General features: G+C 39.1%; 1 protein-coding gene across 1 annotated transcript; it reads right to left on the minus strand.

Moving 5' to 3' along the window:
* Nucleotides 1–944: 944 nt before the first annotated feature.
* Nucleotides 945–27,632, minus strand: LOC137283389 (protein HID1-like). The gene is made up of 21 exons (XM_067814850.1): nt 27,521–27,632; nt 17,291–17,504; nt 16,501–16,610; nt 14,726–14,770; nt 13,950–14,003; nt 13,295–13,463; nt 12,856–12,913; nt 12,186–12,411; nt 11,822–11,878; nt 11,473–11,613; nt 10,651–10,741; nt 10,102–10,253; nt 9,721–9,799; nt 8,976–9,037; nt 8,236–8,338; nt 7,647–7,871; nt 7,071–7,273; nt 5,899–6,024; nt 5,509–5,600; nt 4,955–5,113; nt 945–4,318 (listed from the first exon to the last, which is right to left on the minus strand). The coding sequence occupies exons 1-21, from the start codon at nt 27,584–27,586 to the stop codon at nt 4,255–4,257; spliced, it is 2,496 nt and encodes an 831-aa protein (XP_067670951.1). The 5' UTR covers nt 27,587–27,632; the 3' UTR covers nt 945–4,254.
* Nucleotides 27,633–27,899: the final 267 nt, after the last annotated feature.

A 27,899-nucleotide genomic window follows, 5' to 3' on the forward strand; every position in this document is an offset into this window, starting at 1 on the left:
AGACCATACTTTTCCATCTTGGCTGGCTACGTGAGCTGTGCATGTCTTGTTCCTGTACAGTCATTTGTGTTTCCATGTTTCACATGGTTGGAGCATTTGTAACTATTTAATTAAAGTTTCTAAAATAGAAATTAAAAGCTTTAAAGTACAAAAAGGTCTGGAAGTCATGTTTTTAATGTAGAGTTGAAGAGGATGACCATCCGAGATGTCATACCTCACTGCAACAGTTACATCAGAAGGTGAAGCTCAAGTTCTTGCATGCAGGTTCTGTTTTTGAGGGTTTACAATCTTGGTAGTGTCTTGATATACTACAGTCCGTATAATTTGATAGTCAAATTAAACTTCAAGTGGTAAGGTCACTGCATTTTCCAATTTGTTTAAAGTGCCCATTAATCACACAGAAGTTGCATTTACCTTTAAATGACTTCACCATGACTTCCCATACTTTTTGTTGCATATAAAACAAACCACAATCATTATCACATCATAAAAAGTGTGGAAATATATTGGGTGAAAACAATTACTTCAGTTGCTTGTCTCCTCTGTAGAGTAGTAGACCCAAACAGCATCAAGTCCAACACAGGGTTCTTGTGATAAATGTACAGCAGTTTTGTCAGCCATGCCTAAAAGGTAGCAGGTTCCAAATCTCAACAGTCGGCAAAACATTTGGAATCCCCAAGTTCACACGGACAAATAATCACCAGATCCTGGTACATCAGTTCTACAGGAATAAACCTAATGTCAGATACTTCATGGGTTTCACGCGATTGAGCAAGGATTTTACACTGCTTTTAGCATTATCATCACAGGGGATATTAGAAATTGGCTTAACACAATGTGCCCCCTGCTGTAATATTTTGAATATTGCATAAAGTGGTGCAAAATCAAATTTACCAACTCATGGGTTTTTGCTGTTGTCAATACAAATAGAACCGAACGATGTAAACAGTTTGTATACTTACTTTATTTACAAATGCTTCACAGGATTTCTTTTACACTGAGTTACATAACAGGACAAGAACTACAAAGAACAAAGAGTGACTGAAAGTGAGGCCCAAAGAAATGAAACAGTCTAGTGACTTTAGCAGACCATGGTCACATAACCACAATTTCCCATAGTGAAACAAACAGAGAACTACTGAAGTTTTTCCTTCCTGTACCTAGTTTTTTTTTTGAGTTTTAAATGAACTTAAAATTTGTGAAGTCTTGAAAGCTAAGTGTCCATTTGAGCTTTCTTAATACCATCTATTTCAACTCACCAACATTATTCTCCAGAAATGAAGTCTTTAAATACTTAACTTGTAATATTTGTATCGACGAGTGACTCTACTGTTTTGAATAAAGAATCACTAAACAAGCAATTATTAGACCTTGGCCCAAAGACACTACATCTACTTGACTCCTTACTGCAAAACAACATAACCAGATTGCTGCTATAACAGAAACAACATTCATGTGACTGAAACCATCTGAAAGTACTTTTAATGTGCAAGTCAACTACAACTGATAAATTCCTATTTGGTAACAATGAATCCTAAACTTCAAGCCAAGCTGCCTACAATCACATTTCAAATGAATGACAGCTCATCCCATCCATTACTTGTATTTGATATTGATGGTGAATACTCAATGGTGCAACACAAATGATCAACAAATTTAACAGTATTCATGGTCAGCAAAACACAACACAAGCACACTTTGTCTACAATACTCCACATTGTTTGCACATACCCCGTTATCACAACAAAAACTCAAAATAATGTAAAGATATATGCTAACCTTTCCCAATCAAACAAGTATTCGCACATACTGACAGGAATGTGACCACTGACTTTCCCTGAAAGGTACTGGAACTGTGCAGTTCTGATCGACAAACCTGTCACTCAACAATCAACAGATATGAGATATGAGGTCACAGGACACTGATAAGCTTGTGGCCACAGAAACTTTCGTTTAAGTCAACTGACAGTGACAAACATCCAAGAAAGTCCACTTACTGTGAGGTGCAGATTACCTCCCCTATCTCAGAACAGTTCATGGAGTGAATGTTTTTTCATGTGATTTATACCCGTTTCAAATGCTGCAAAATTACAGAAAAACCATTTTGAAACCATGGTGACATGGTGTGTAATTTGTTGTAATTAATTTGATACAAGTCAAAAACATTTTCTCCTAAACTGTAACAAAACTGAACAAAATTCTTGAGTAAATATAACTGATGTATTACAGAAAATTCATGGGAACAGAAACTTAAATGCAAAACACTGGAACTGATCATAAGCATTGTGTATCAACCTTCAGCTATCAACAATGTAGGATTTGATCAAACTTTCCTCCTGCTGGCACTGGCTGTTTTCAACCATCCACTTGTCAGTATCGTAGTAAGAACCTGTTGCTTCAACCTTCAACCATCAGATTGCATGTGTACTGGTTGATTACATACTTAACTGTTTGTGTATTGGGTGACTTCAAGTACAAACTGTCTTATAAGCCAGTACACTTGCTTCCTGCTGGGGATCAAAGAAGCTGACCATCGTCACATATGCCACATCTCACTCACGACAAGGGGTATATACAACATACACTTACAGGAATATATATATATGTATATATTTATGTGTGACAATGAACTCATGATGGGATGGAACATTCATTTGAAACTGACGCTTCCAAAGAATGAGTTTGAGATTCTGTTACATGATGCATCATGGATAAACAGTTAAGTCCAGTCAAACCCAGTTAGATATTGTTAAATCCAGTTAATTTATGATGGAACAGTTAGTAAAACAAATCGTCTGCATCAGCAAACTGAAGTCGTGGTATAATTAGTCTGTAGTTTATAGAGAAATAAATTAGCTCATGTCACATCAGTTGATACCCACATAAGTATACATAACCCACAGGATATTTCTACTTGATATATGTCATGCCTCAAGAGTCTACTCCCTGTAATCATATGATTCATTTTCAGTCAACAATTATGAAGTAAAAATGACAATTTGATGTTGTTTCTTCTGCTAAAAACACTGCATGGATTATAGTTTATGATTCAAATGGTACTTTCACTTATACCATGTTAAGATGTGACTTCTCATACAGCATGTGCACCCCATTGTGAAATGTTTGTGATGAAGAGCTCCATGGAAATATACAGCACAACCTTTATATACAGAATATATAGTCAAAGACTCAACAATATGGAATGATAATTTAGAAGAAACAACATGACAAACTATAGAGATCAGACGTTAAGAGCTTTGCTGTTAGGAGAAGACTATAAAATGTCATTAGTCTGATTAGCAGATACGTAATCCAGTAACAACATTTATATATTGAACATATACACAGTAAGATAGAGACTGACCTGTATACACACCTGACTTTACACCCTCTCTCAGACATAAGAGCCTAAATAGTTTTTTCAGTAGATTTAGCATTCAGCAAACTGTTTTTCACACTTCCTAGTAATATTCAGACTATGCACTAGCATGTGGCATGCAATCATGTTCTACTCATTATACCCTATGTAGAATTAAACCAGGACTGTGGTGTGATGAGTCAGTGCTGTAACCATTGAGCTACCCTACTGAACTAGCAGTTACCAGACATCAGGGATGTGGAAATCTTTATCACATAACTTACAATTAAACAGTCATAATAATGTATGTTACCAAAGTCAAGGCTCAGAACACAACCAAAACAACAAAGAATGTTCTTTGTCAGTGTATTGCACTGATTGGGACATTTCCACATCCTAAATACTGCAGCTTATAGACTAATGTTGTGGCAGTAATGGATGTAGTTTTTATTAACTGGAATGGCTATGAAGTTGCAGTTAAGCATGGCGACATTATCCTGTATTTTAGTTGTCTTTTGAAACCTCATTCACTCCAAGCGCTTGGGACCACTGAAAAATGTACCTGTATTTGATGACACTGCTAGAGGTAGGCCAGTGCCAGTATAGATTCTTGGAGCATTTTTATCAAGCATAGCAATATTTTGAGTCTGTAAGGATTCACTCATCAAATACGGAGGGCTGTTTCACGCATGATACTCCCATACTGAGATTGTATGCAAGTTGACATTGATAGAGCCACTGTTGGTCATGGTATGCTGGTGTTGAGGATATATTTGTTCTGTGTCCCACACATTTAGATGTACCCCACTGACAAGGTCCACAGTTCCTTGTGATGATACTTCCTACTTTGATCCCACCCTTCACACAAGATCCACACTTCTTTCCTTGACATCCCCTCACACACGCTGAATCTCAAACAGCTTGACATTCGTGTCGTACCATACAGGCGGGTCGACATTTCTGAAACAGAATGTATATACGTGATATCAACTTGTCCTCTGGCTAGTCAGTTATATGAGATATTATAATTGGCAGGTAGTGGTGGTGTGGTCCTGTGCACAATGCTCATGTCACTGATTGAAGATATGCAACGTCATGCTTCGACAGTCTTTGGATGGGTGACCATGTGTGGCAGCTTAACAACTGAGTTTCTAGGACTTCAGTCCTGCCTCACAACGAAGCACATGTGACACATTTGGTCTCACCTTAGGCAAGTGAGTTTGTCTGAGATCGCCTCTCTTCACCTAGCAGAAAATGGGTACCCATTTGGACAGTGATGTGTCACCTTCTAGTACCTGACAGCCAGCTTGGGTTATCCAGGGTAATAATGATCCGATTCTGATTAAACACTGTGAGCAATCACTTGGTGTTTGGAAACTGTGTGCTATAGAAGATGATTTATCATTAGCAGTAGTCCTGCAGACTTTAGATAGCTGTCATTTATGTCATTTTGTAAACACAGTATCAGATCATATGTCTTCAGACATCATACATTTTGGGTTGTCAGTGCTTACTGACTAACTGACATCTTGTTTCACAATTTGGCTCCAGATGAGCAATATGGTGAAGATGTTCCAGGTTAGAGTTTTCACTGACCTTAGATAGATGACTCCCCAGAGGTATGTACGGAACCACATGGTGGTGCCACTGTTAGCCTGGTACTTGCGGATGAGGATTGGGTGAGGCACAGGGAGGAGACCCACCAGTGTGCCATGTTGTAGGAACTTGAGGATCTCACTCTCATCTGTCAGACCCCTGTTAAAGAGACACCATATTCCATAACAACTGTTGCATACTTCCTTTCCTCCACATGTGTTCTTAATCGAGTCAGAAGGAAGATCATTTACTATTTCATTCAACGTATCTGAAACCATCTAAAGTGATCCCAAACCACCGGAAGCGATCCATTCACAATCTGTATGTGCAACAACCCCAGCGTTATGCTCACCAATCTGCAAACTGACCTGAACCTAATCCAAGTGCTCTGCACACTGTATTAGAACTCCACCCCAGCACTATTATTGCTGTACATGAACCTAACCCCAGTGTTCTGCTAACTGTATCTGAACCTAACCCCAGTGCTCTGCTCACTGTATCTGAACCCAATCCAAGCACTTCGTCACTGTATCTGAACCCATTGTTCTACTCACTTGTCTATACAAATCTTCTCCACCTGCGGAACAAGCACCTGCAACATCCTCATGATGGTCTGCAATGGCAGCTTCTGCTTCCAGGACTGGACCTAAAAGTCATAGCATCATTTCAGTTGTAGATTCACTTGGAACAACAGTAAGAGTCCACATGGTTCCAGACATTTTCCAGATGATGAACCTCAAACTATCATCATTCCTATAGTTCATGGTTCATACTAAACTCACTCACTCACTCAAATCTAAACTCACTCATGGTTCATATCCTAGTCATCCAAGAGGGGACATCACTGTCATACATACATACATCAACACTGACAGCAGGAAATGGATGATCAATTTCTCAACAGTCAATGCTGTTTGCACTGATGCTATAGCCACTGAACTCACCCAGTCAGGTGTGGCAACCCATGCTCCTGGTCCGGCTGCAGAGCCTGCTCTCATCATGGGAGCTCGTGTGGGAATCTCGGCAGTCATGGGTGGCGGAATGTTGGAAGGGCTGGCAGGTGGAGTGGGCTGTATGCAACAGAGAGGATTGAGTAACTCACACAGATCAGTCAGCGAGGGATTCCAAACTTTTAAGCTACAAAGACACAATCATCTTGGTATCACCGTCAATGACAACCTTAACAACTTACCTACCTAACAAACCCTCAGCATTAGACCAAGCAAGCAAACCCTCAACATTAGACCAAGCAAGATCTGAAAACCCTCAGCATTAGACCAAGCAAGCAAACCCTCAGCATTAGACCAAGCAAGCAAACCCTCAACATTAGACCAAGCAAGATCTGAAAACCCTCAGCATTAGACCAAGCAAGAAAACCCTCAACATTAGACCAAGCAAGCACAATATCAGCATTAGACCAACCGAGCACAACCTTGGCATTTGACCAAAAACATACAACCCCAGCACTTGACCAACCAAGCACAACCTTGACATTAGACCAACGAAGAACAGCCTTGGCATTAGACCAAACAAGCACAACCTCAACATTAGACCAGTCAAGCACAGCCTTGGAATTAGACCAATCAAGCATAACAGCATTAGACCAAGTAAGCAGAGCTTCAGGATTAGACCAACCAAGCATAACCTTGGCATTAGACCAATCAAGCACAACCTTGGCATTAGACCAAACAAGCATAACCTTTGCATTAGACCAACCAAGAACAGCCTTGACATTGGACCAATCAAACATAACTTCAGCATTAGACCAAGCAAGTATAACCTTGCTATTTGACCATCAAGCATAGCCTCAGCATCTGACCAAGCAAGCATAATGTTTGGCCTCAGATCACCCATGTGCAACCTCAGCAATAGACCAACCAAGTACAGCCTCTGCATTAGACCAAGCAAGATTAACCCAGCAAACCTGGCCCCCAGTCTGTCTAGTTCCTTAATGATACAACAAAAGTATCTGACACAAGTAACAGAGTGCATCTAGACATACGCTAAAAACAGACAGTCCCTCTTTAACTGAGGTTACAACTGTATTTCTTGAAGTCAATTCTTTTCACAATTACATCAAACAATAACTGTACACATATACACTACATACACATACCAAACTCTTTGCTTTCTGCAGTTTTGGCTTCTCACTCTCTGCATCTTCTGTACAGGAGGCCTCTCCGCCTTGTGCTGAGGTAGGGTCCCTAATCTCACTAGGAGGCTGCACATTGTGAGTCCCACTAGACTCAGCCAGCTCCTTCAGTGTTGGGGCCTTGTGTCCCTCATCAGGAGCAGCCCTCTCGGTCATCTTGTCAAGACCTGGCAGACACAGGTCACAGGGCATCACCAATTACATATGCAACTCTCTTGTCAAGTTCAGAGTTTGAAGACAGGGAAGTCAAGGATCTAAACTTTAATCCATTTATCATGTTATGTGGTAGCTACAGTAAACTATGTTCAGAACAAACATTCTTATAACAAACTGTCCAATGTCATGAACAGTTGTTTTGGCCCCAGCTACTCAAGGTACGTTTTATTTGAAATGTGTATACAGAACTATGGTTATAACGAGCAATTGTTAGCAATTACATTGGGTTCGGTATAGCCATAGTTTACAATATATATCACGATAGTGTACCACAATTTTGGCATGAACAGACAAGAGTTATATCAAGTTTAATGAAATCCTTACGAGGAAGAGCAGCTAGACTGGCCTTGAGTGTGCCTGGTTCAGCTTCAGATGCAGGGATGGCACCCTCCATTGTCTGAGGATCTCTGGTGTCTTGAGGCGGGGCGGAGAACTTCTTCCCACGCTTCGTAAGAGCTTTGGCAATCGCTGAATGGTCTGTTGGCAGGTTGGCCATTTGATGGAACACATTTCTTTTGCGGATTATTGTGTACACCAAGTTGGAATTACCTGTTAACAGAGTCAATCAGAAGTACAGTCATGGCAACTCTGGATATACAGTAAATAAATAGATGCAAGTTGAGTGCTGCAGAGTTATATAAACCCTAATCTCACATATTGTGCTAAATCAGCTGACATACTTTTAAAGGCTAGTTACCGGAAAATGAGAAACTGATATTATGATTAAACTGTATGGCTGATAACAAAATGAAAGTTAAATGTGCACAATGCCTTATGCATTCTAGTCTTAATGTGAACTTCAATATTGAAACAATGTGGTAATATGTTTCATTTTGGAATTCATGTAGTAACATAACCTATAAAGTTTGTAGTGATGTTTTAGACTAATGAAATATTCAACGGTGACTGTTACCATCAAACTGGTACTGTATAATATTGTTGAAGACCTCGAGGAGGAAGAACACAAGATGGTGGTTGGTGGGACTGGCATACAAGAACCATGGAGTACTGAATGCCTGGAACAAAACATGGGCATCAAAACTTACAGACATCAATATGACTGGTCCAACATATACAGGTATGAGTTCCTCCCTTTCCCCATCCCAGATAACATTTATCAACTAACACATACTAGAATTATTAGCAAATCCTAACACCACAGTTACCAGAAGGATCACAAAAACAACCAAAAACACTCCAATTAAGTGCAATATATAGGGCTGAATCACTTAGTGTTACCTCTGTTGATCTGTGGAAGAAAGAATATGGGGGAATGGAAGGAACTCTTCCCTGTATAGATAATATCTGGTCATAGTGACATGGCTGCACTCAAACTTGCGATAAAGGCTGTAACAGCACTAGCAAACAATGAGTGATGAGTGATGGTTTGGGTATGACACAAAAGGCACCAACAAACCCAGGAGGAGTTAATGAGCCACAGGCAGCCAGGTCATGCATCATAAACCATCAGGCTTTAACCACTGTAATAAGAGACTGAAACACGGTTCAACAGACCAGCTGTCACTATCTGGATGCATTCCTGCACATCCAATGTACACAACTCTGCACAGTGATAGCTGATTCCATGCTAACTATTTCCCCTTCAAAATTCATCAGAAAACACAACCCTAAGACAACTTTTGTTGCTCTTACCTCTAGTAAATGCAGCATCTTGGTACTGGCAACCATAGACAGTGTCTTCAAGTACGGTGACACTGGAAAATACTTTGTCAGTATAAATCGAGATCTATCACACTTACAATCTAGTTTCAATACAGTGTACTTGCAATCTAGAGTTTGTCTACGTTATCTGATCTCACTTCTACACTATAACATCCAATCCTCATGTACACTGTAACATCAAATCTATACTAAAACATCCAATCCTCATATACACTGTAACATCCAATCTATACTATAACATCCAATCCTCATGTACACTGTAACGTCCAATATCGATACTATAACATCCAATCCTCATATACACTGTAACATCCAATCTATACTATAACATCCAATCCTCATATACACTGTAACTTCCAATCTATACTATAACATCCAATCCTCATGTACACTGTAACATCCAATATCTAAACTGTAACATCCAATCCTCATATACACTGTAACATCAAATCTATACTATAATATCCAATCCTCATATACACTGTAACATCCATTCTATATCCTAACATCCGCTCTACACTTTAACATCCAATATCCATATATTCATACACACTGTAACCATTCAAATAGCATTCTCTTTGAAACACCCAATCCTTACACACACTAATCATCCAATCTTGATTATGTCAATCCCCCGCTAGGAATCTAGGATGAAGAGCACTCAGAGCCTTGATACACTAGGAGTAGACAGCCATGCTAGTGATAGGGACATTACCATTAACAATGATGGTCAGGAGACAGTCAAACAATGGCTGCAGTCGCTGGTGCCCTGTGGTGATAATCTTGTGGAAAACCTGCATAATGAGAACAGTGGGTGATAGAGCTGCTAAATGGTGTTTGATTGAAGGATAAGCTTGATTTCATCAATTGTCTTTACTTCACCATTAGTTAAAGTAATTACACTTAATCTGAAGACATTGCTGTCATGAACAAACACAATGACATTCCCACCATATGGTTGTCTGAAATAACCCAGTCTGGACATGACACTACAAAGAGTCACACCATGACCATCGATCTACGTAATTTGTATACCATGAATACAAAAGTCAGAAATTCTGAACTGTCTCTTCACAGGAAAGACATCACAACTTACAATGACAAGGAAGTCTGCATGTGTGCCAGTGAAGACTGGAATATCCATGGGAACCCTCACAGTGTAGGGTTTGTTGAGACGCACACCAAAGTTCCTCTCCCCACTCAATAACAGTAAAATGAACACTCCGATGTGCATGAGGCCAACACGAGCTGTACAGTAGAACACATCTGTCAAATATCTATACAAGCATCTCAAACATGAGGCATTTCAGTAGCCCACTGTCAGGCTCTGTTCTGTTTTCTTTAGGGAAACATATCACAATTACTATGACCTTAACACTGTTTTTTCCATTAAGCATTGTAGGTAACAATGTATTTATCATGTTTATGGAGGCAGTTCTTAGAAACAACTTGCATTCTCATGTGTTTCATTAGATAACTAAGTTTAAACGACCATCATTTAATTGAATCAATTCTCTTGATTTAAAGTGGTCAAACAAAGCATACTAGAAGAATGAACATATTATCTTTAAAGCTGACAAATATCCTTTTCTCTGTCATGTGAGTTACATTTTCTCTGATCGATGTTTATGTGTGTGGTCCTTACACTGATCTGCCCTGGCATCATTGAGGAAGTAGAGGATTGGTACCAGGATGTCCAACACATCACTGCTCTTCAACACATAGAACATGAACTTCTGCAAGAAACAACACCACCTCAATGACAAACTGGAACCAGCCATACAGTCCACAACAGGCATACTATGAGGTGTTTAACATGCTAAAGATGACATCAGGTCCCGATTTCTCAGAACAAACTTCAGTTTTTACTAAGATTTCAATCTGAGTTTGACAATTTGAAACAGCTGAAACTTTAACTCAGCTGCATTGTTAGTAAAAAATACCAAAACAACTTCAGTAAAATAATCACAAAACTAAAATTGTCAACTACTCGTGAGTTTAATATCTGTTTCAATACACACTGGCAAATGTATTTTCTCAAATTTAGGTAAAAACTCTAACTTTAAGTCAAAACTCAGACTTGAGTTTGTTTCAAGAAATCGGGGTCGGATGTTCCCCTCAGGGCAGCATAATGTATTCAGTTTCAACAGGTATTCTATTAGAATGGCTGCAATATTTTGTTTCATCACAGCATACAAGTGAGCAAATGTCACTTGGAACAGTAATCCAGTGAATGAGTGAGTGAGCGAGTGAGTAAGTGAGTGAGTTAGTTTAGTTTTACACCACTCCATACACTCATAAACCCATTTGATGCTAACAAAAGATTGTATAAAAGCAAAAGACATTAACCCACAACAAGCAGATCCTGTCATGAGTGGAGATGCCACTCAGTACAGCTTACAGTAGTGTGGAGAGTGATTGTAATAATACTGTCTGGTAAAGTAGGATGATCAGTATTGACGCCTACCTTGTTGATATCACACATCTTCCAGAACAGAACCAGCAGCTCCTGGTGGAACTGTATCTTCTTAGAAGAGCCAGGAAGATACGTCTGCTGCAGTGGGTTGTTCAACAGACGCGTGATGCCTCGGAGAATGAAGGAGAAGTCCTGAGGGATAACCCACATAAAGCTAGTGAAGAGACTTCAAGACCACATTAGTACTTCTGCAATCCGCTTACTGAGATACTGCATACATGAGATTTGACAGTAAAGACATCTGCACACTACTTACAGTAATGTCATTGCCAAGCTGTGTACAACTCATGTTTCCTGCTACAGGTTTACATACATGCTGTTCTATCAATACCAGACTCACCTCTTCTCTGTGTATTCTGGACAGATAGTTCACAAACAGGTTGTCTGGGCCACCAGCCTGTGAAATGAACACAAACAGTACTTCAAATACAGCCCTGTCACATGTCATATTATTATAACTTTCAGTGACACTACAGCAAATGACTCTAGTCACAGAACAGTCACTTACTTTCCTTGAAACAACAGCCAATCACACTGCGTGGCACAAATCCCACTACGATACAAACATGACAGTTAATTACTTTCTGTGACACAAATTCCATAGCCAATCAAACATATCCAGAGCACAATACTAAACAGTCTCTACAGGATGTGTAAAATACACAAATCCTGGTTAAAGAGGACTGCCAAGTTAGGAGCCTTACATCACCGGACTGTTCCATAGCAGTACCCCCACTCGTTCCATCAACAGAGACGTTCTGGTTGCTGCCTGCCTCGTTTTCCAAGGTAACACAGAGGACCTGCAGGGCAATCTCCACCAGTCCCTCCCGGTGATCAGCAAACATGAGGTGGTTGTAGGGCACCCCGTAGCCTACTGGGTCATAGGCTGCCACCATGTTGAGCAGTGATGTGAACAGAGGCAGGGCATGTCTGGAACAAAATGGCACATGGAGTGATCATGATAGGTTACCTTCAGAGTTATACGCACTTATATTCATCTTTGTTTATGATGAAATTAGATGCCCTAATATAAGCTAGGTCTCCAGATTCATTTTAGACTTCCGCATGTAGATCGTTGTACTGTAGTTATATATCTCCATATGTGTATGAGGTTGACCATTTTATCTGTTACTGGTTTGTCTAGCTACTACTTCATTATTTGCAGGCTGACATCATATAGCAAGAATACTGCATAGGGAAATGTTTAATAATAATACAAGACGACATGCCTATCAATCTATACCTTGAAAACTATCAAATGAAACTGCAGTACAAGGTGAGGTAACCTTACATTAAACCTAACAAATGTTTCCATATCAGAAAGGAGGTTCATCAAGTAACAGTGATACAGACACTGCTAATCCTGCAATGTACCTGTTTTCTGTGGAGGTAAAAAAATGGATCCACTGATTTGGCTGACTGTGTGCATCAGCTGAAATAAAACAGATCACATCTGAGAAAGGAATTTGTAACTTGCAAACATTTCAGTGGCAAAACTTATCATGGTAAGGGCTGCCTGTAGGAGGCATGGACAACGTCCAAGAGAAACATGTCACTATGATCTACCTTCAGGAGTCAGGTGCAAGTTCAAAAACATACATCTCATGACCTATCTATAGGTGGCAGATACAAGGTCCAAGAGAAGCATGTCACTGTGACCAACCTATAGGTAGCAGGTACACGGTTCAAGAGAAATATGTCACCATGACCTACCAACAGGTGACAGGTCTACTGTCTCAGAGAAACATGTCACTATGACGTACCTGTAGGAGGCAGGTACAAGGTCAAAGAGAAACATGTCACAGTGACCTACCTATAGGAGGCAGGTACATTGTCTCGGAGAAGCATGTCAGCATGAGTTTGAGTATCTCTGTGCGGTTGATGTCATGGTTGTTGTTGTGTGCAGGTGAGTGGGCATAACCCACTCCAGCTTCCCAGATGTACTCGCAGCTGTCTATGGAAGCCATGTCTTCTGGGTTGTCCTGCAAGAGATGCGCTACCATGGTAACAGATGTGAATCATATAAGACAAATGAACAGATTTCCACCCGAACTTCTTCATCACATACACAATCATGTTCATAGTACAATGTATCGGGACATCTTCTTCACATAGTTTTTCAGCAATCTTTTCATGTTGTTTCATTTACTTATGTTGGTTATGCTGTAGAAACTAGAACAAAGTTTCCTTTCATTATTTTGGTGGTAGGGTAGCCTAATGGTAAAGGAAATCACTCATCAGACCAAAGACCCAGCTTCAATTCCCCATGGGAACTATGTGTGAAGCCCATTTCTGATGCCCCAAATCATGATATTGCTGAAATATTGCTAAAAGCAGCGTAAAACTAAACTCTCTCACTTCTTACACTATTGTTTAAATGCTTTGGATTCAGCCTTCAAATCACTGCAAGAGTTGCTGTGAAGTTAATGCTGACAATACCTACAAACAGCAAGTGAGAGGTTACTTACCGGGCCTGACTTTCTGTTTGTTGACACAGAGAAGTCTGGACAGAACAGCAGATCCTGGTGGAAACAAAAATGGCTGCCAATTAAACATGACAGAAGTATAGAGATCCCATCCAACTCTTGGCTCTCAGTTTTTTTTCCACATTTTATACATGATAAATAAAACTGATGTAAATATACTGTATTGTGAATTTCAAATGATTGGCAAACTTGACATTACCTAATCTCATATTTCTGTGCTGATACACTCAAAGTCATGACAGGCAATGTCCAAATCTTTTCAGCCAGCTGGTAAGTTTGAACATAACAAGGACATCCCCGTCCAGTATGACACATATGTTGTAATATATTTCTTGTTGATCCAGTGATAACCCTGTCACCTGATTTCAATCCCCAGTACCCATAAAATATTCCCCCAAAAGGGCACTGGACAGAACACAAATCTTGGTAAGTCAGTGTCTCTGCCACCAATAGGGAATGGTGTTACTACAGGATACAGACATTTCTGTCTTTGAAACATCACATCTAAAGTCTCACTGCTGAAAAGTGCTTTAGGCATGTTAGATAAAATGTAATTGACCTGTGTTTTGCAGTAACCTGGGAGGCCATGCATTTTACCTGCAATTCTGACACTTCTAATCGCACCTGTAGCTTGATTTCAAGAAAACTAATTAAAGTTTCATCATCATTCAGTGTCTGGAATTATGGGAGGTCCTAGGACCTGGCTTTGTGGCACTCTACTTAAATGACACGCATTAAAGAAGTCTTTGAAGACTCACCGAGAGTGCATTCAACAATGACTGAGCAAGTGGTGGACTCTCATTCTGAAACAGAGCAAGCAAACAACCATCTTTACTATTTGTTACACACAGTGATGTCAACAGCTGTCAATTCTTGCTGTCATTAGTTTCAATAACCATTTCAGAATTTGAATATCAGTACTTATAAAATCTTCGGTACAATCAAATAATCTTACTAACTGCAAGCAACTAGTTACCATTATTACAGGATCTCATGATGTGCCAAACATAAGAAAACTTCTAAGATGTTTATATGGTCAAGGGGTCAAAGGAATGGAGGTTCATGCTGAGTCTATGATAACTGCATTTATATAACCATACAGATGAATACATCACTTTTGCTTTGGTATGGTTCAACTGTATGAACCACCTGCTATCCAGACAGAAGCTATATGCAATATCCCCTATAGCCTGTCAGCTTTAACATGTTTAACTTCAAGAGAGTTATTCATATAAGAATATTTCAATTATCTGCAGGCATGCCAGCATATAGTGTGAGTAAAGAAAATACCACAGCAACACAGGCTGCTAAAATGGCAATGTACATCATCGACAAAAAATAAGGGAACTAAGAACATGAATGCAGCCCATGTTGAGGTCACAGGGTGTGTTGCCATAGTGTTGTAAATCAAAAAGTGTAATTTCACGCCTGTACCGTCAAACAGGTATGGTTGCAATGAGGCCTGGTCTTGGTGGTAGACTAAAGTCAACGACACCACGGCAGGATTCTCCCATTACATTAATGGCCCTACACAATAGGTACAAATCAGTACCTGCCATCATCATGGAATTCTGTGCACTCACTTGGCGACGAATTTCACAGTTGATAGTTAAAAACGGGCTCTATCAAGCTAGTCTGAAAGTAAGGCAGCCTTTCTTGCGGCAATCATTGACCATGATTGAAATGGGGGTAGTAGTGTCATGGTGTGGGGTGGTTTCACATGATTGATGATCAGATCTGGTAATGGTTAATGGATCCTTGACTGGTCAGCGATATGCTGACGAACGTTTGCATCCTGTCGTGGCTCTACTGGCCAGAATCATTGACAGGAATTTTGAATTCCAAGATGATAATGCCAGTCAACATCAGGCCAAAGTTGTCACAGCTCATCTCCGATGAGAGGGCATACAGACATTTGACAAAGGGATCCCGCACCCATCAACTTGGCCAAGCTTGGTGCAGCTCTTCAGGAGGAATAGTGTGGGCAATACCACAGGCAACCATCTGTAAATTAATCAACAGCATGCCATCAAGGTGTCATGAATGTGCTGCCCATAATGGTGGGCACACCACATATTGAACTCCATGCCCAAATTTGATTTAGTCGACATTCAGGGTAATTTCACATTCACTATCATTTCATCAGTTTCCTTATTTTTTGTCGGTAATATACATTAGCATGAGAATGGTGCTGAGTCCACAATAACAATCGGGGGATACCAAAGATTCCAGCCCTGATCAACTCAACATAGTGCACAGTAGCTATGTAGTTTGTTGGTTGTTGTTTAACGCAGCAGTGGTCTTTACATAATAAAGTCTGGACCAGACAATCCAGTGATCAGCAGCATGAGCTTTAACCTACACAGTTGGGATATGATGACATGTGTCAACCAAGTCAGCGAGCCTCCCTATCTGATCCCATTGGTCGCCTAATGGCTGCATGGGCTGCTGAAGACCAATTCCAACCCAGATCTTCACAAGTTTGCAGCTCTGTGCCCTACCTAGCAAAGAGATAACTGAGTGTGCATGTTACCTCCCCTTCCTCACTGTGCCCAGGCAGTGTGGACCAGAAGAAGCCCCTCCAGTCTGGGTCCTCAAATATATATGGCAGGATCCTGGTCAGCAGACGCACACAGTTTAACACTGTAAACACAAGAACTCAGTGAGTGCCCATGCGTACACTTTTAACCAAAAAGTTTAAACCAGTCTCAATCTTGAAAACCATTACCAATAATGAGTTCAATTAACTGAAAGACAGTGTTTGGGCCAATCATGCTCACAGCCTAATGCTAGCACTCTAAGGCCCTTTCACTTTGCAATTATTTAGGATTCTCACATTGCTAATCATTTCAGAATGTCGCTTTTATTTAATTTTTTTTTTTTTCAGTCTCAGATCAAAAATATTTTTAAAAAATGAAAAAATTAAAAATAAGAAAAAAGTCCTACTCATCCATACACATTCACACCAACTAAAAGCTTCTGACATGTTGGATACTGAAGAAAAAATTCAGCAAAGTTTTTGAGGGTCAAGTTGAAACATGCTTGTCGCTTTTATTAGCAATGCTAATACTAGACAAAGACAGTGTACTCTACTTTTGCTTTAGACCTGTGTTCTAAGTAGTAGAATCTCATGGTTTTAGTCTGTGAACAACCATGAAACAGTAACTCTGACTTGCAACTTCATTGCATACTTTGACAAACTTTTTTCAATCTATTTCAAGGAAACCACTTTTCTGAGATGTAAGTTTTAGGTACATATTACACCATAAGGTATGAATGGGACAGCAGTTTGATGATTACATTCGATTACATTTGATGATTACCTGTCTGTTGTTCCCTGTGGGAGGGGCAGCCACTCTCAGCAGCAGCGACTAGTTTCTCCACAGCCTTGTAGCATAATGTGGCTAGATTGGACGGAGACTCCTCCCTCAGTGCTCTTATCTCCGCAGCTGGTATCAGTGTAAACACATCCTGAACACATGTCACGCTGTCTGACCAGAACTGCTCCCAAAAGGCCTCATCGTTGGCTTCTATTGGCTGAAATCAAGTGACATGAAGCTTTGAGTGAGTCAGTGAGTTTAATTTTATGCTGCACTCAGCAATATTCCAGCTATCCAACAGCAGTCTGTAAATAATCAAGTCTGGACCAGACAATCCAGTCAACAGTATGAGCATCTATCTATGCAATTGGGAGACAATGAAAGGTTACAAAGTGACAGAATTTCCACAGAGTATACAACTAGGATTATGTTAGAGGGTCAGTTTTTTGGTTATTACTCCTTTTTTGCAGCTCAAAAACTTACCAAAACAGTAAAACCATTTTATATTTTATACTTGTCCTGACTCAAGCTTAATTGCTTGTCTTTAGTGGAACACTTGAAATCCCTTAAAGTTCACTTCTTCAAAAGAGGATGTAAAATCATACTCACCCATGAGTACCCTCCCTTTCCTACATATTTTGGCGCCAATATTTACCACATGACCAGTCATATTTGTCACTCTCTCCATAGTTTCGTAGCCCAAACACAAGAATTTGCAGGGAAATCCAAGTGGCGTGTATGGGAGGTTGGTAGGGCTGACCTCATGAGTCAGGATAAGTAATAAATATAACCAACGTTTATATACACGCATGCATGCACGCACACATATCATAACTTATAGCTAGATGTGTTCATTTGCTAAGTTACGTCCCATAAATCACATATTATCTAAATATATACAGAGTTTATGATCACTCATGCTTGTCTGTCTCGACTTGCGAATAGACTCTCAACCAACCACCTCGTTAGTGAAGTTATCAACAAGTGATGTGATTATAGTTTTTAGCCCCTTTGAGGAACCGTTGACTGTTGTGCTACAACAAGATGGACAAATTAGTGAATTAAGGGATGCCTGCAGACGTCCTCCGTGGCAGTGTCTCTGAGATAGTATTTATCAAACACCATATCTGATTTCCAAAACAGTCCTCCATGATTGTTGTAAATGAGCAATTTCCATGCAAAGGGAGCGTAGATGCTATAATTCTCACTTCGTGTGGATTGGAAGCTCGTGGTGGCTCAAGTCCTGCTGCTATATATGCACACAAAATAACAGTTCTCATCCAGACTGACTTCGCTGTTCATAAGACAGTAGAATAAGTAGATGTTGAAATATCCACCTCCTTGTCTGTGTCTGTTTTAAATAAATCTTGAGAGCTCTAACTGGACACAGAGACAAATCATGCACATCATGTTGTCTGAGCACTGTAGATAATGCCGGGATGTAAAATTGTCTATCAGATGTCCTGGCAACTGTTTCTTAGCAATGAAATCCCAACATAATCCCAAGTGTGCGATATCATGACTTGTGGAGTCAAACCAACTTCAGTCAAAATCCAATGAGTGAATTTCTGACATTCGAGCTACCGTGGCTAGGGCAAGTAATAATATTGTCCTTTATGTCAAAAGTTCAAAGGATGTCTGATCTAATGGTTCGTATTCCTCAGTAGTGAGGTGCTGTAAAACGACATTAAGATCCCAAGCTGTGGCTTTGAATTCCTGTTGTTGATCCTCCATTATGAATTTGAATGAGTGAAGTAACGTCAGTAATTCATGTACTTTGGTTAGTTTCATGCCTGATTTCATAGGTATAACTGTACCAAGCGCAGCTAGATAAGCTGATAGAGTCAATCTTTTCAACCGCCTTGTTTGACAAAGATGACATAAGTAATTTACTACTTGAGGATGAAATGCTCTTGATGCAGTAAATTCTCTGCATTTCCATTTGTCATCATAAAAATTGCGTGTAGATCAGGGTAATGCCAAAGTAATTGCTTTTGCTGCCCTTATGGAATATCCCTACATGTTTTGATACAATCCATACATGTAACTGAAATATTCCTGTATTCTTGTGTGCTTGTTTGGTGTGGGGATGCACTAACAGGTTTGACCAATCTAATAGCTTCATCGTTGGATTTCTGAGTTCTGGAATGAGTAGAGGAAACCACGTTCTCGCTTGCCAACAAGGCCCGACATAAGTCTTTTGTTGCGATGTTGTCGGTTTGATTTATGCTAGTACTTGAGGTATTATTACCAGCAGCAGGAATGCTTCTGTGTTCAGACCTTCCCAGGTGGTGCTGAAGGCGTCTGTAGCCCATGCTTGAACATCTGGAACTGCAGAAACAAACATTCTTATCTGATTGTTGAACCGAGGTTGCAAATAGATCTATGAGTGGCGATCCTGTTCCCTGAGTGATACGTTGAAACTTACTAAGTCATAAGTGATAAGCTGATACTCCTGCAGCATCCATTCTGTTGGAGATGGTTGACTCGGCCGGTAACTGTATCAGACTCACGTTGATCAGACGTAGATTTACAAACCGTTGAAGCGGCCGTAAATGTAACCTCCCCCTGCATGTCATGTCCTGGGCTGAGGTTAGCAATCCTAGAAGACATTGCCTATCTTGGAGTTTCACTGGAGAGAGTAGTGTTGGAGATATTCCAGCATGAATCTTGATCCACCGGTTGTTCGGGATCATAACAGGGTTGAGGGGTGTGATGAACCACATCCCTAGAAACTGCAGATCCTGTTTTGGTCCAAGCTTCGATTTTAGCAGATTGACTAACCATCCTAGCTGAGTTAGTAGTTTGATGGTAAGGTCGAGTTGTAGTCTGAGTTGACTGACTTCTTGCACTTGAATCCTGTCGTCCAGATGAAAGGCACTGTGAAGCCCTCAATGACGTAGATCAGTAACTATAGGCCTTGTTATCCGAGTGAACAACCAAAGGGCCAACGAAATTCCAAACCGTAGGACCTTGCACTGAAAATGACGACCCCCGAACAGGAACCTTGGGTATTTCCTTGACTGTGGATGTATAGTGTTACAGTGGAATGCACTATCAGTCATTCAACAATCTATCTAGCAGGCCTATACCCTGTAGTTAGCTTAAACGTGAAAACAACACGCAACAAGCTTGATGAACTTCAGAAATTTTATTAGAACCAATGCAAGACTAAATGAGGTTTGACATCGTTTCGTCAGAGAGGAATATTATGCAGATATATTCTACAGTTTCCTAATGATCAACAGGTAGTCATATGACAGAGTCACAAACATGAACCTGCCTAAAAGCAACTATAAGAGATACTTCACCCTGCCCTACCTACAACAATGAGGTAGCTACTCACTATAAAGGTTGAAAACAACACTCTGCTGGAAGTATTGACAACTCACTGGCAGACTACAGAAACTTCCACATCGTTCGACCAGTCATGAATAAATGCAGTTTAACAAAGCAACTATCAGGCGATTACTATATAAGGAAAGCCTAATTATTATACGGGCACATTCTACGTTTTCAAATGTAAAGGTCAGTGATTGAAAACTACAATATGCTCTGGCACTAGGCACTAGGCAGTACACTAATTTACGCAGGCCAGCTCTAAGTTTTCAAAGGCTAATTGTCAGTAATGAAAAAATTCAATATGCTCAGATTGACACTTGGCAGTCGCACTTCCCCCGACTTAGCAACAGTAGAGAAAGCACTCACTCAGTTTTACAATGACTGCTCCATTTCCAGAGTGTAAATTCCCAAGTGTCCAATATATATTCCACTAGGTATCCAATTTGACTGACGTGTGATATTCCACTAGGTATCCAATTTGACTGACGTGCGATATTCCACTAGGTATCAATTTGACTGATGTGTGTGCCCGACTGACGTGTGTGTTGTTTAATGCTTATGACAACTGACCCCGACTATTTTGGTCCTTTCGTATAAATATGACTGAAGCGGACGTCAGACAAAACCTCTCATTGCCAGTCAAGATTCACTTCATAAATCTGTGTTTCTAAAATATTCTAATTGCCTTCTCATGCCTATACGCAATAGGGATAACATCTTTCATCATATATGTATAGAAAGATCTGAAACTAACCTATCTAACTTCATGAGACGATTTAACTAACTCCTACGTGCAAAAGATATTTAATTATAAAGTAGTTCTTTTCCACTGCTTCCATAGTAACAGACTGAGAAAACATTAAACTCTCGGTGTATTTAAAACTTACTTAACACTAACAATAATGTAGCGATACTATGAGAAGTGGGCTACAAACTGACATAACATAAAGGTGGGTAGGAGCAATAAATAGCGTGGTCGAAACACAATTTGCTGAGCACACTAATCACCAGTATCAACAGCCGCCATTTTCAAAGCAAATGTAGCTACAATAGGAACATGCAGATACACGTCTTGCAGGACTATTCTGGCTATGTAATCGTGTGAACAAACGAGGTGCCAGAGTTGTGAAAGGTGAATCATTTTGAAATGTTCTGCGTTGAGTAGATAATCTTGATTGAATCTCTTCATGTTGTAAATGAACTCTGAACTTTTCCCTGAAGATGTTCTTTGGTACAAGGAAGATTGGGGAATAAAACCCTGGTGTGAGCTGGTTCAATTTCTTCGACTGTCTAGTAGAGACATAATTGCTTCTTCCACTAACTGGGACTGATCTGCTGGAGGAAAGGGAGGGTACTTGTTGTTGGTGAGTACGATTTTACGTCTTCTTTTGAAGATGGGAATTTCAAGGGATTTCAAGTGTTCCACTAAACTTCAAATTGAGGAGGGAGACAAGCAGTTAAGCATGAGTCAGGATAAGGAAAAATAAGAATATTTACAGTGACTAGAAACCTCAAAACACACAACTGGGTGAACCAGGATTTAAATGCAAAAGCCAAGGGTCCTGACATCTCTAAGGGATGCAACTCTGCAGACTTGGGCCACCTGTACCCCCCTATGACTATGATCAATATCATTTTGTAAACATGTAACCCATTCTTGATATATCCCTGTTCATAGTGCAATCATTTAACAGTTGGATTGGTGTTTTCATATATGCACATTGCCTGGACAAAAATGAAAACATATCTGTTCATTTCCATCATGTGAATAAAACCAGAATAATATTTGGTTTTGCATGATTAAGCCAGCAGCTGTTAGGCTACAATGAAAAGATAATATTATTGCAATCAACATGAGTAATGTAACACACATTATGCTCAACATAAATAGAGTCTATCACAGACAGAGTCCATCACATTCAGAGACATTTATAGTAAATTATTTACTAGATATTTTGGTAAAATTGTTTAGACATGATAGACTTGGGCTAAACAGCAATCATGTGAATCCAGTATGGTCACAGTGACACCAAGCCACACCTCTGTGCACGGAAATACATTTGATTATGAACAGTTAGGAGTAGCATCAATGGGTAATAAGGTGAAACATGTATATCACTGAATAATGGAAAGAGACACATGTATATATTTTTGCTACACTATACTGATCACAATATTTCATTTACATATTGCCCAGTTATCATTGTGTTAATCACCTATCAAAGCTCCAGATAAGATTTGCTTCATGGGTACTGTACCTACTGTATTTGTTTGGAGTGGGTATTATGAATGGTGCATCTCATATGCATAAAAATTGACAATGGATACTACAAAATGTATTAGCTCATCAGCAGGGATGTCGAAAAAATCTTAATCTAAATACTTTTTGTAGAAGTTCCACTCAAGTAACAGTAAGTTATCACTGAATTTGCCACAAGCTGGGTTATGGTATCATTTGCAATTAAATTACTGTAAGAATTTATGTGATGATCATGGCACACAATACATAAACTGCATTATTAATAATATGCAAGTGTCTGGAACCCCATTTTGTAGTCCAGGGGCCTGTTTCATGAAGCTCTCCCAGGCTTAAGATCTAGTAAGTTTCCTCAAAGCATCACTACCTCCTATAATGTAGCATAGGAGGTACCAATGTTATGATTAAAGCTTTGAGATCTTAGGCTTACGAGAGCTTTGTGTAACAGGCCCTAGGACTCCTGAGAATTAAAGAGTATGAGTCCTAGGGACCCTCAAATACAATACTTGAGGTAAATCCCTGCATGATTATCGTGGAATACATTATAAGCGATAATATGCTAAGATTACACGATGCCATTTAGAAAGTGGTCAAATGCAACATATGTCATATTTGGGATTTCACTTTCTTAGTAAAGTACAAATTCTAGTACTTTTTTCGGTTGAGTCCCATCCGGGATTCGAACCCGCACCCTGACTCTAAGGTGCGGGTTCGAATCCCGGATGGGACTCAACCGAAAAAAGTACTAGAATTTGTACTTTACTAAGAAAGTGAAATCCCAAATATGACATATGTTGATAATATGCTAAGTTGAACACTTTACCTATAATAACATATCAAGAGTCCACAAAATAACAGGTTCTTTGATATTAAACTAGAGTGGTGGACACTGAGAGCTGACAGCAGTTCTTCAAAGTACACACTTCTGCTGTAAAAACATGTGTCCCAAGAACCTCTTAGTTAAAGGTCACATGAAACCAAAAAAATCAAATATTATTAAAACACAGTTATCACCTATTCATGATACATAACATCCATTGTTGATTGAGAAAAAACAAATAAACATAATTATAAGCGTATAATCGCAAACAAAAAGTGCAATATTTGTACCCCCTCCCTCGAAACAAAGCAGCTGCAATACCGAACCCAGTCAGAGCCGGTGGGTGTGCAATCAAGTGTAATGAAGCCTTCTCATTGGCCACTGGATCATTTACTGATACGCTTCGCAGGCTCTTTGTTTATGGCGTATAAGCCCAATAGGTGTTAATTTAAAATTGCATGTGGTCAGTGACTGAATCTGTACATTGCATATGTTATTAGCAGACAGGCAGGCATATAGGTGTCAATAACCTAGACACTGATTTTTCTCTGTGACAGAGACTGATTATCACAATCAACATGTGTTTGCTTGTGTAACAAGTAGATTATTTCCTTGCTTGTGTACACAACCAAGATTAGACTACTGCTCATGACCTCATCCTACAGATGGCATACTATTTCAAGCCCCATAAACCTATTCACTGTGCATGCGTTATGACTATTATGAGTGTTGAATTGGCAGTTTTGATGATTTGTTTCAGTAAGTGCATACCGAAAGGAATGAGAAACTGCAACGTTATGCTTTACATTGCATGTGACCTTTAAAATACATATGGAATTCAACTGAAACAACAATTCAAGCACTAGAATTTGAAGACCATAAAGCTACATATGGTTTTGGAAATATAACAAATACTGATGTTATTTACAGCACAGTGGATGCACTCTATATTTGTACAGTGTCCATTTGATATAAGTATTCATTAAGGTTGCAGATTTTTTATCAGGTAAAACCATATAAGATCATCACTGTAATTGATAATGATATTCTCATATAAGTACCTGCCATAGTACCTAGACTACAGAATAAAAAAAATTACCATGGACTTACCTGTTGCCATACATTAGTTTTTGATACAGTTTCAATAATCATGATAATCACTAAGTTTGCGGAAAATCTTTCTCGCTTAAAATGCTTGTTCTCCACACATGTTGGTACAGATCTATGACACTAATTTCTGACTTATCCAAGATAGTCTTCATTGTAGTTTGGCAGAAGAATGAAAAAAAAAGATTTATAGCAACAAAACAGTCTCCTTGGGATGCTGAATATAAAGAAAAAAGGCGTTCAACAGACGCTTATGCTACCAGATGTTTCAGTGTTAATCATATCATGTCATGTGTCACATGTCTTTGGGGACAATGGGTGAAAACATTGATTAGCAGATCGAAAACACAACTGGTAGTGTTTCTGGATGTCATCTTTTCTCCGAGAAGATATACTGGCTGCTTTTTCACATAGAATTTTACAGGGAAAACAAAACTCCACTTTAAAAACTTCAAAATAGACATTGATTCTTTCTTCGTGGAATATACATTTGTTTCACATGGACTTTTACAGCCAAAACATACATTTTGTTTTTGGCAACTCAACTGTCCATTCCTCTCTTCCTGTGCCGGGACATGCATATTTCATAATATATAGTACATCCACTCTATCGACATTTTCACAACTCACTTTTAGATTTTTTTAATTAATACTTGTAATGAAGTCTTTGAGAATGACGACAAACACACAAGTGTAGGGCTAATATGATAAAACATGGATGACATGAAGAAAATAGCTGTTGTTGTATTGTATGCAATTTGCCAGAAAAGGTAAAAGCTGGGATTGTTTTGAGTACATAAAGAGGACTTCAATGAAACCAAAATAATATGCACAACAGCTATATACTAATTTTTTAGTAAACATATATTTCCAATCACACGTGAATTTCCAAGGTGAGAGGTTTTTTAAAGCAAAATAGTTAAATTAAGAAGGGTAAGTAGATCTAATAACATTACTACAGTTTGTCTACAGAATTATGCGATAAATTCCCAAAAGGTACATTGCAGACTTTTCTAATTGTTTGATACATATGTGACTCACAGTAACAGATAAAATAACTGACACAAGAATGATGAACATCATAAATAGATGTCATATAGTAAAAAGACAGTATACAATAATTACAGAAAGCAATGCCATGTATTTTGTGAGTCTAATGAATCTGAGGATGTTTTCACCCATTTTCACAAAGTAATCCAGACTGGCAATGCTGACTGAATGTTTCATGAATATAAATGTATGAACCAGACAAATATCATTAATTATCAAATACTGCTCATTAAGATTACTGTGCTCGTCTGAGACTTCGTCTTGGCTAAGCAGTGTGGGTATTAGAGGTGTGACGATACAGAAAATTGACAATACGATATGTATCACGATATCTTGGATTAAGTTGGAACAATATGATACAATTCGATACAAATCCCAATATGCTATCTTCAGTTATTTCTAATGACAAATAACAATTTTGAGGTCAACGATACATATCATGATACGAAAAAAAGTATTGATATATTTATCGTTCGATAAAGTATCACGATTATCAGTATCCCAAAGCGAGCTGAATTCGACGTTCTGGTGATTTCGACGATTCCATTGCTAGCGCTATATCGAGGAAGTACGTGCGCGATCGGAGTGCACAAACAGTTTCATCGGTAGGGCGAATGATCAGTTACTGTCGTGAGACGTTTTATTGACAATTGAAATCAAGAAATTAAGTTATGTAAAGAGCAATTAAACAACAATATTATTTACCCTCGATCGTTAATACCACTTCAGATGCAAAATCAATTGCCTATATAACAAAACATAGCGAGCAAAATTCAACAAGATCAGTCATCTGCAAGTGACAGGTTATGTATGAAACAGGAAGCCACGTGATCAAAACACTCTCTCGCAGTGCGGAGGGAAAAGTATGGCTCACCATCGAAAACACATACAAAAATACCCGGATGTGACAAACGAGTGCAGTTTCACCGATATGATGTAAAAACGCTATTTTTGTTGGAAACACATGAAACGTTTTTGTGAAATAGATGAATATACCTTTATCATTCAAGGTTAGCAAAATCAAAACTTAAAATGATATTAAGGATAAAAAATATGTTTTTGTCTTATACCGTCGAAAACCCCTAACACTGGGATACTACGATATATCATCACAGCTCTAGTGAGTATTTGGTGGCAGATGTTGAATAATCTCTTGGTGTTTCTGCAAACTCAATCTAGCTAGGAAGGAAGGTGGAAAGTAGGAAACCACAAATCATTTAAGGCCTATCTACCTGTCAATGATCCATTTAACATTCGGCCTAACATTCAAATTCTTATCACAGTCAGTAATTTCTGTTAGCCCATCAAGTCAACAATGCGATTGTTTTAATTTCATGCCATTATTATAGCATGGATTGTTATCCTTATTGTAAACATCAATCAGATACTGAAGACAAGGACTAATTTACACGGAATCGCATCGGCCATCACAACTTTTAATTGATTTTTCACCAAAGATATAACCCTGACAATTGCATATGAATGTACTCCTCCGATATTTCGCTGCATAATGAGCAATGTTGACATGCAAGCAAGGCCTACGTAAAATTTGTCAACGTAACACATGCAAGAGCTTCTCTTGTAAACAACTGCCTCAAATGCGATTTTCATGTAAGTCGCAGTCAGGTAGATTACAGTTTAACTTTTGCAACCTTACCTGTGTCTTTGTGGTTAGCTGAATGACAGCTTTCCTGAAATTAAGTTTTGTGTCTGTATTCCCCATTCTGACTGCAGTTCCAGCAGCCGATTCCAAACAGGAAGTACGTCAACGGTCGTTAACGCCATCTATTAAATAATTTATTTAAAGTTAGATAACTCTTCAGCATAAAAAGAATGGAAGAAGCGTACGTATAATAACTAACGCGAGACTGGGATGGTATTGTTGAAAATCTTCATCCTTGGTCCAACACTCGATTACCGATAGCAAATCTTCATGCAAACACTTCCTGTAAATAATTATTTATATGTAGATGGCTATCAGTGAACGAGTGCTGGACTTACCACGGATCAGTTTCAGCAATATATATATAAGCCCC

Source organism: Haliotis asinina, chromosome 5, assembly GCF_037392515.1.
Source record: "Haliotis asinina isolate JCU_RB_2024 chromosome 5, JCU_Hal_asi_v2, whole genome shotgun sequence".
NCBI lineage: Eukaryota > Metazoa > Mollusca > Gastropoda > Lepetellida > Haliotidae > Haliotis > Haliotis asinina.

What these genes read in the sequence shown, in the direction of transcription:
- LOC137283389 (XM_067814850.1), bottom strand. Translation starts at nt 27,586, where the DNA reads ATGGGGAATACAGACACAAAACTTAATTTCAGGAAAGCTGTCATTCAG. An exon ending in CAAACAGAAAGTCAGGCCCG is followed by an intron (nt 13,464 to 13,949) that starts GTAAGTAACCTC and finishes CATCTCTTGCAG; the next exon opens with GACAACCCAGAAGACATGGC. An exon ending in GGGTTGCCACACCTGACTGG is followed by an intron (nt 5,601 to 5,898) that starts GTGAGTTCAGTG and finishes TATGACTTTTAG; the next exon opens with GTCCAGTCCTGGAAGCAGAA.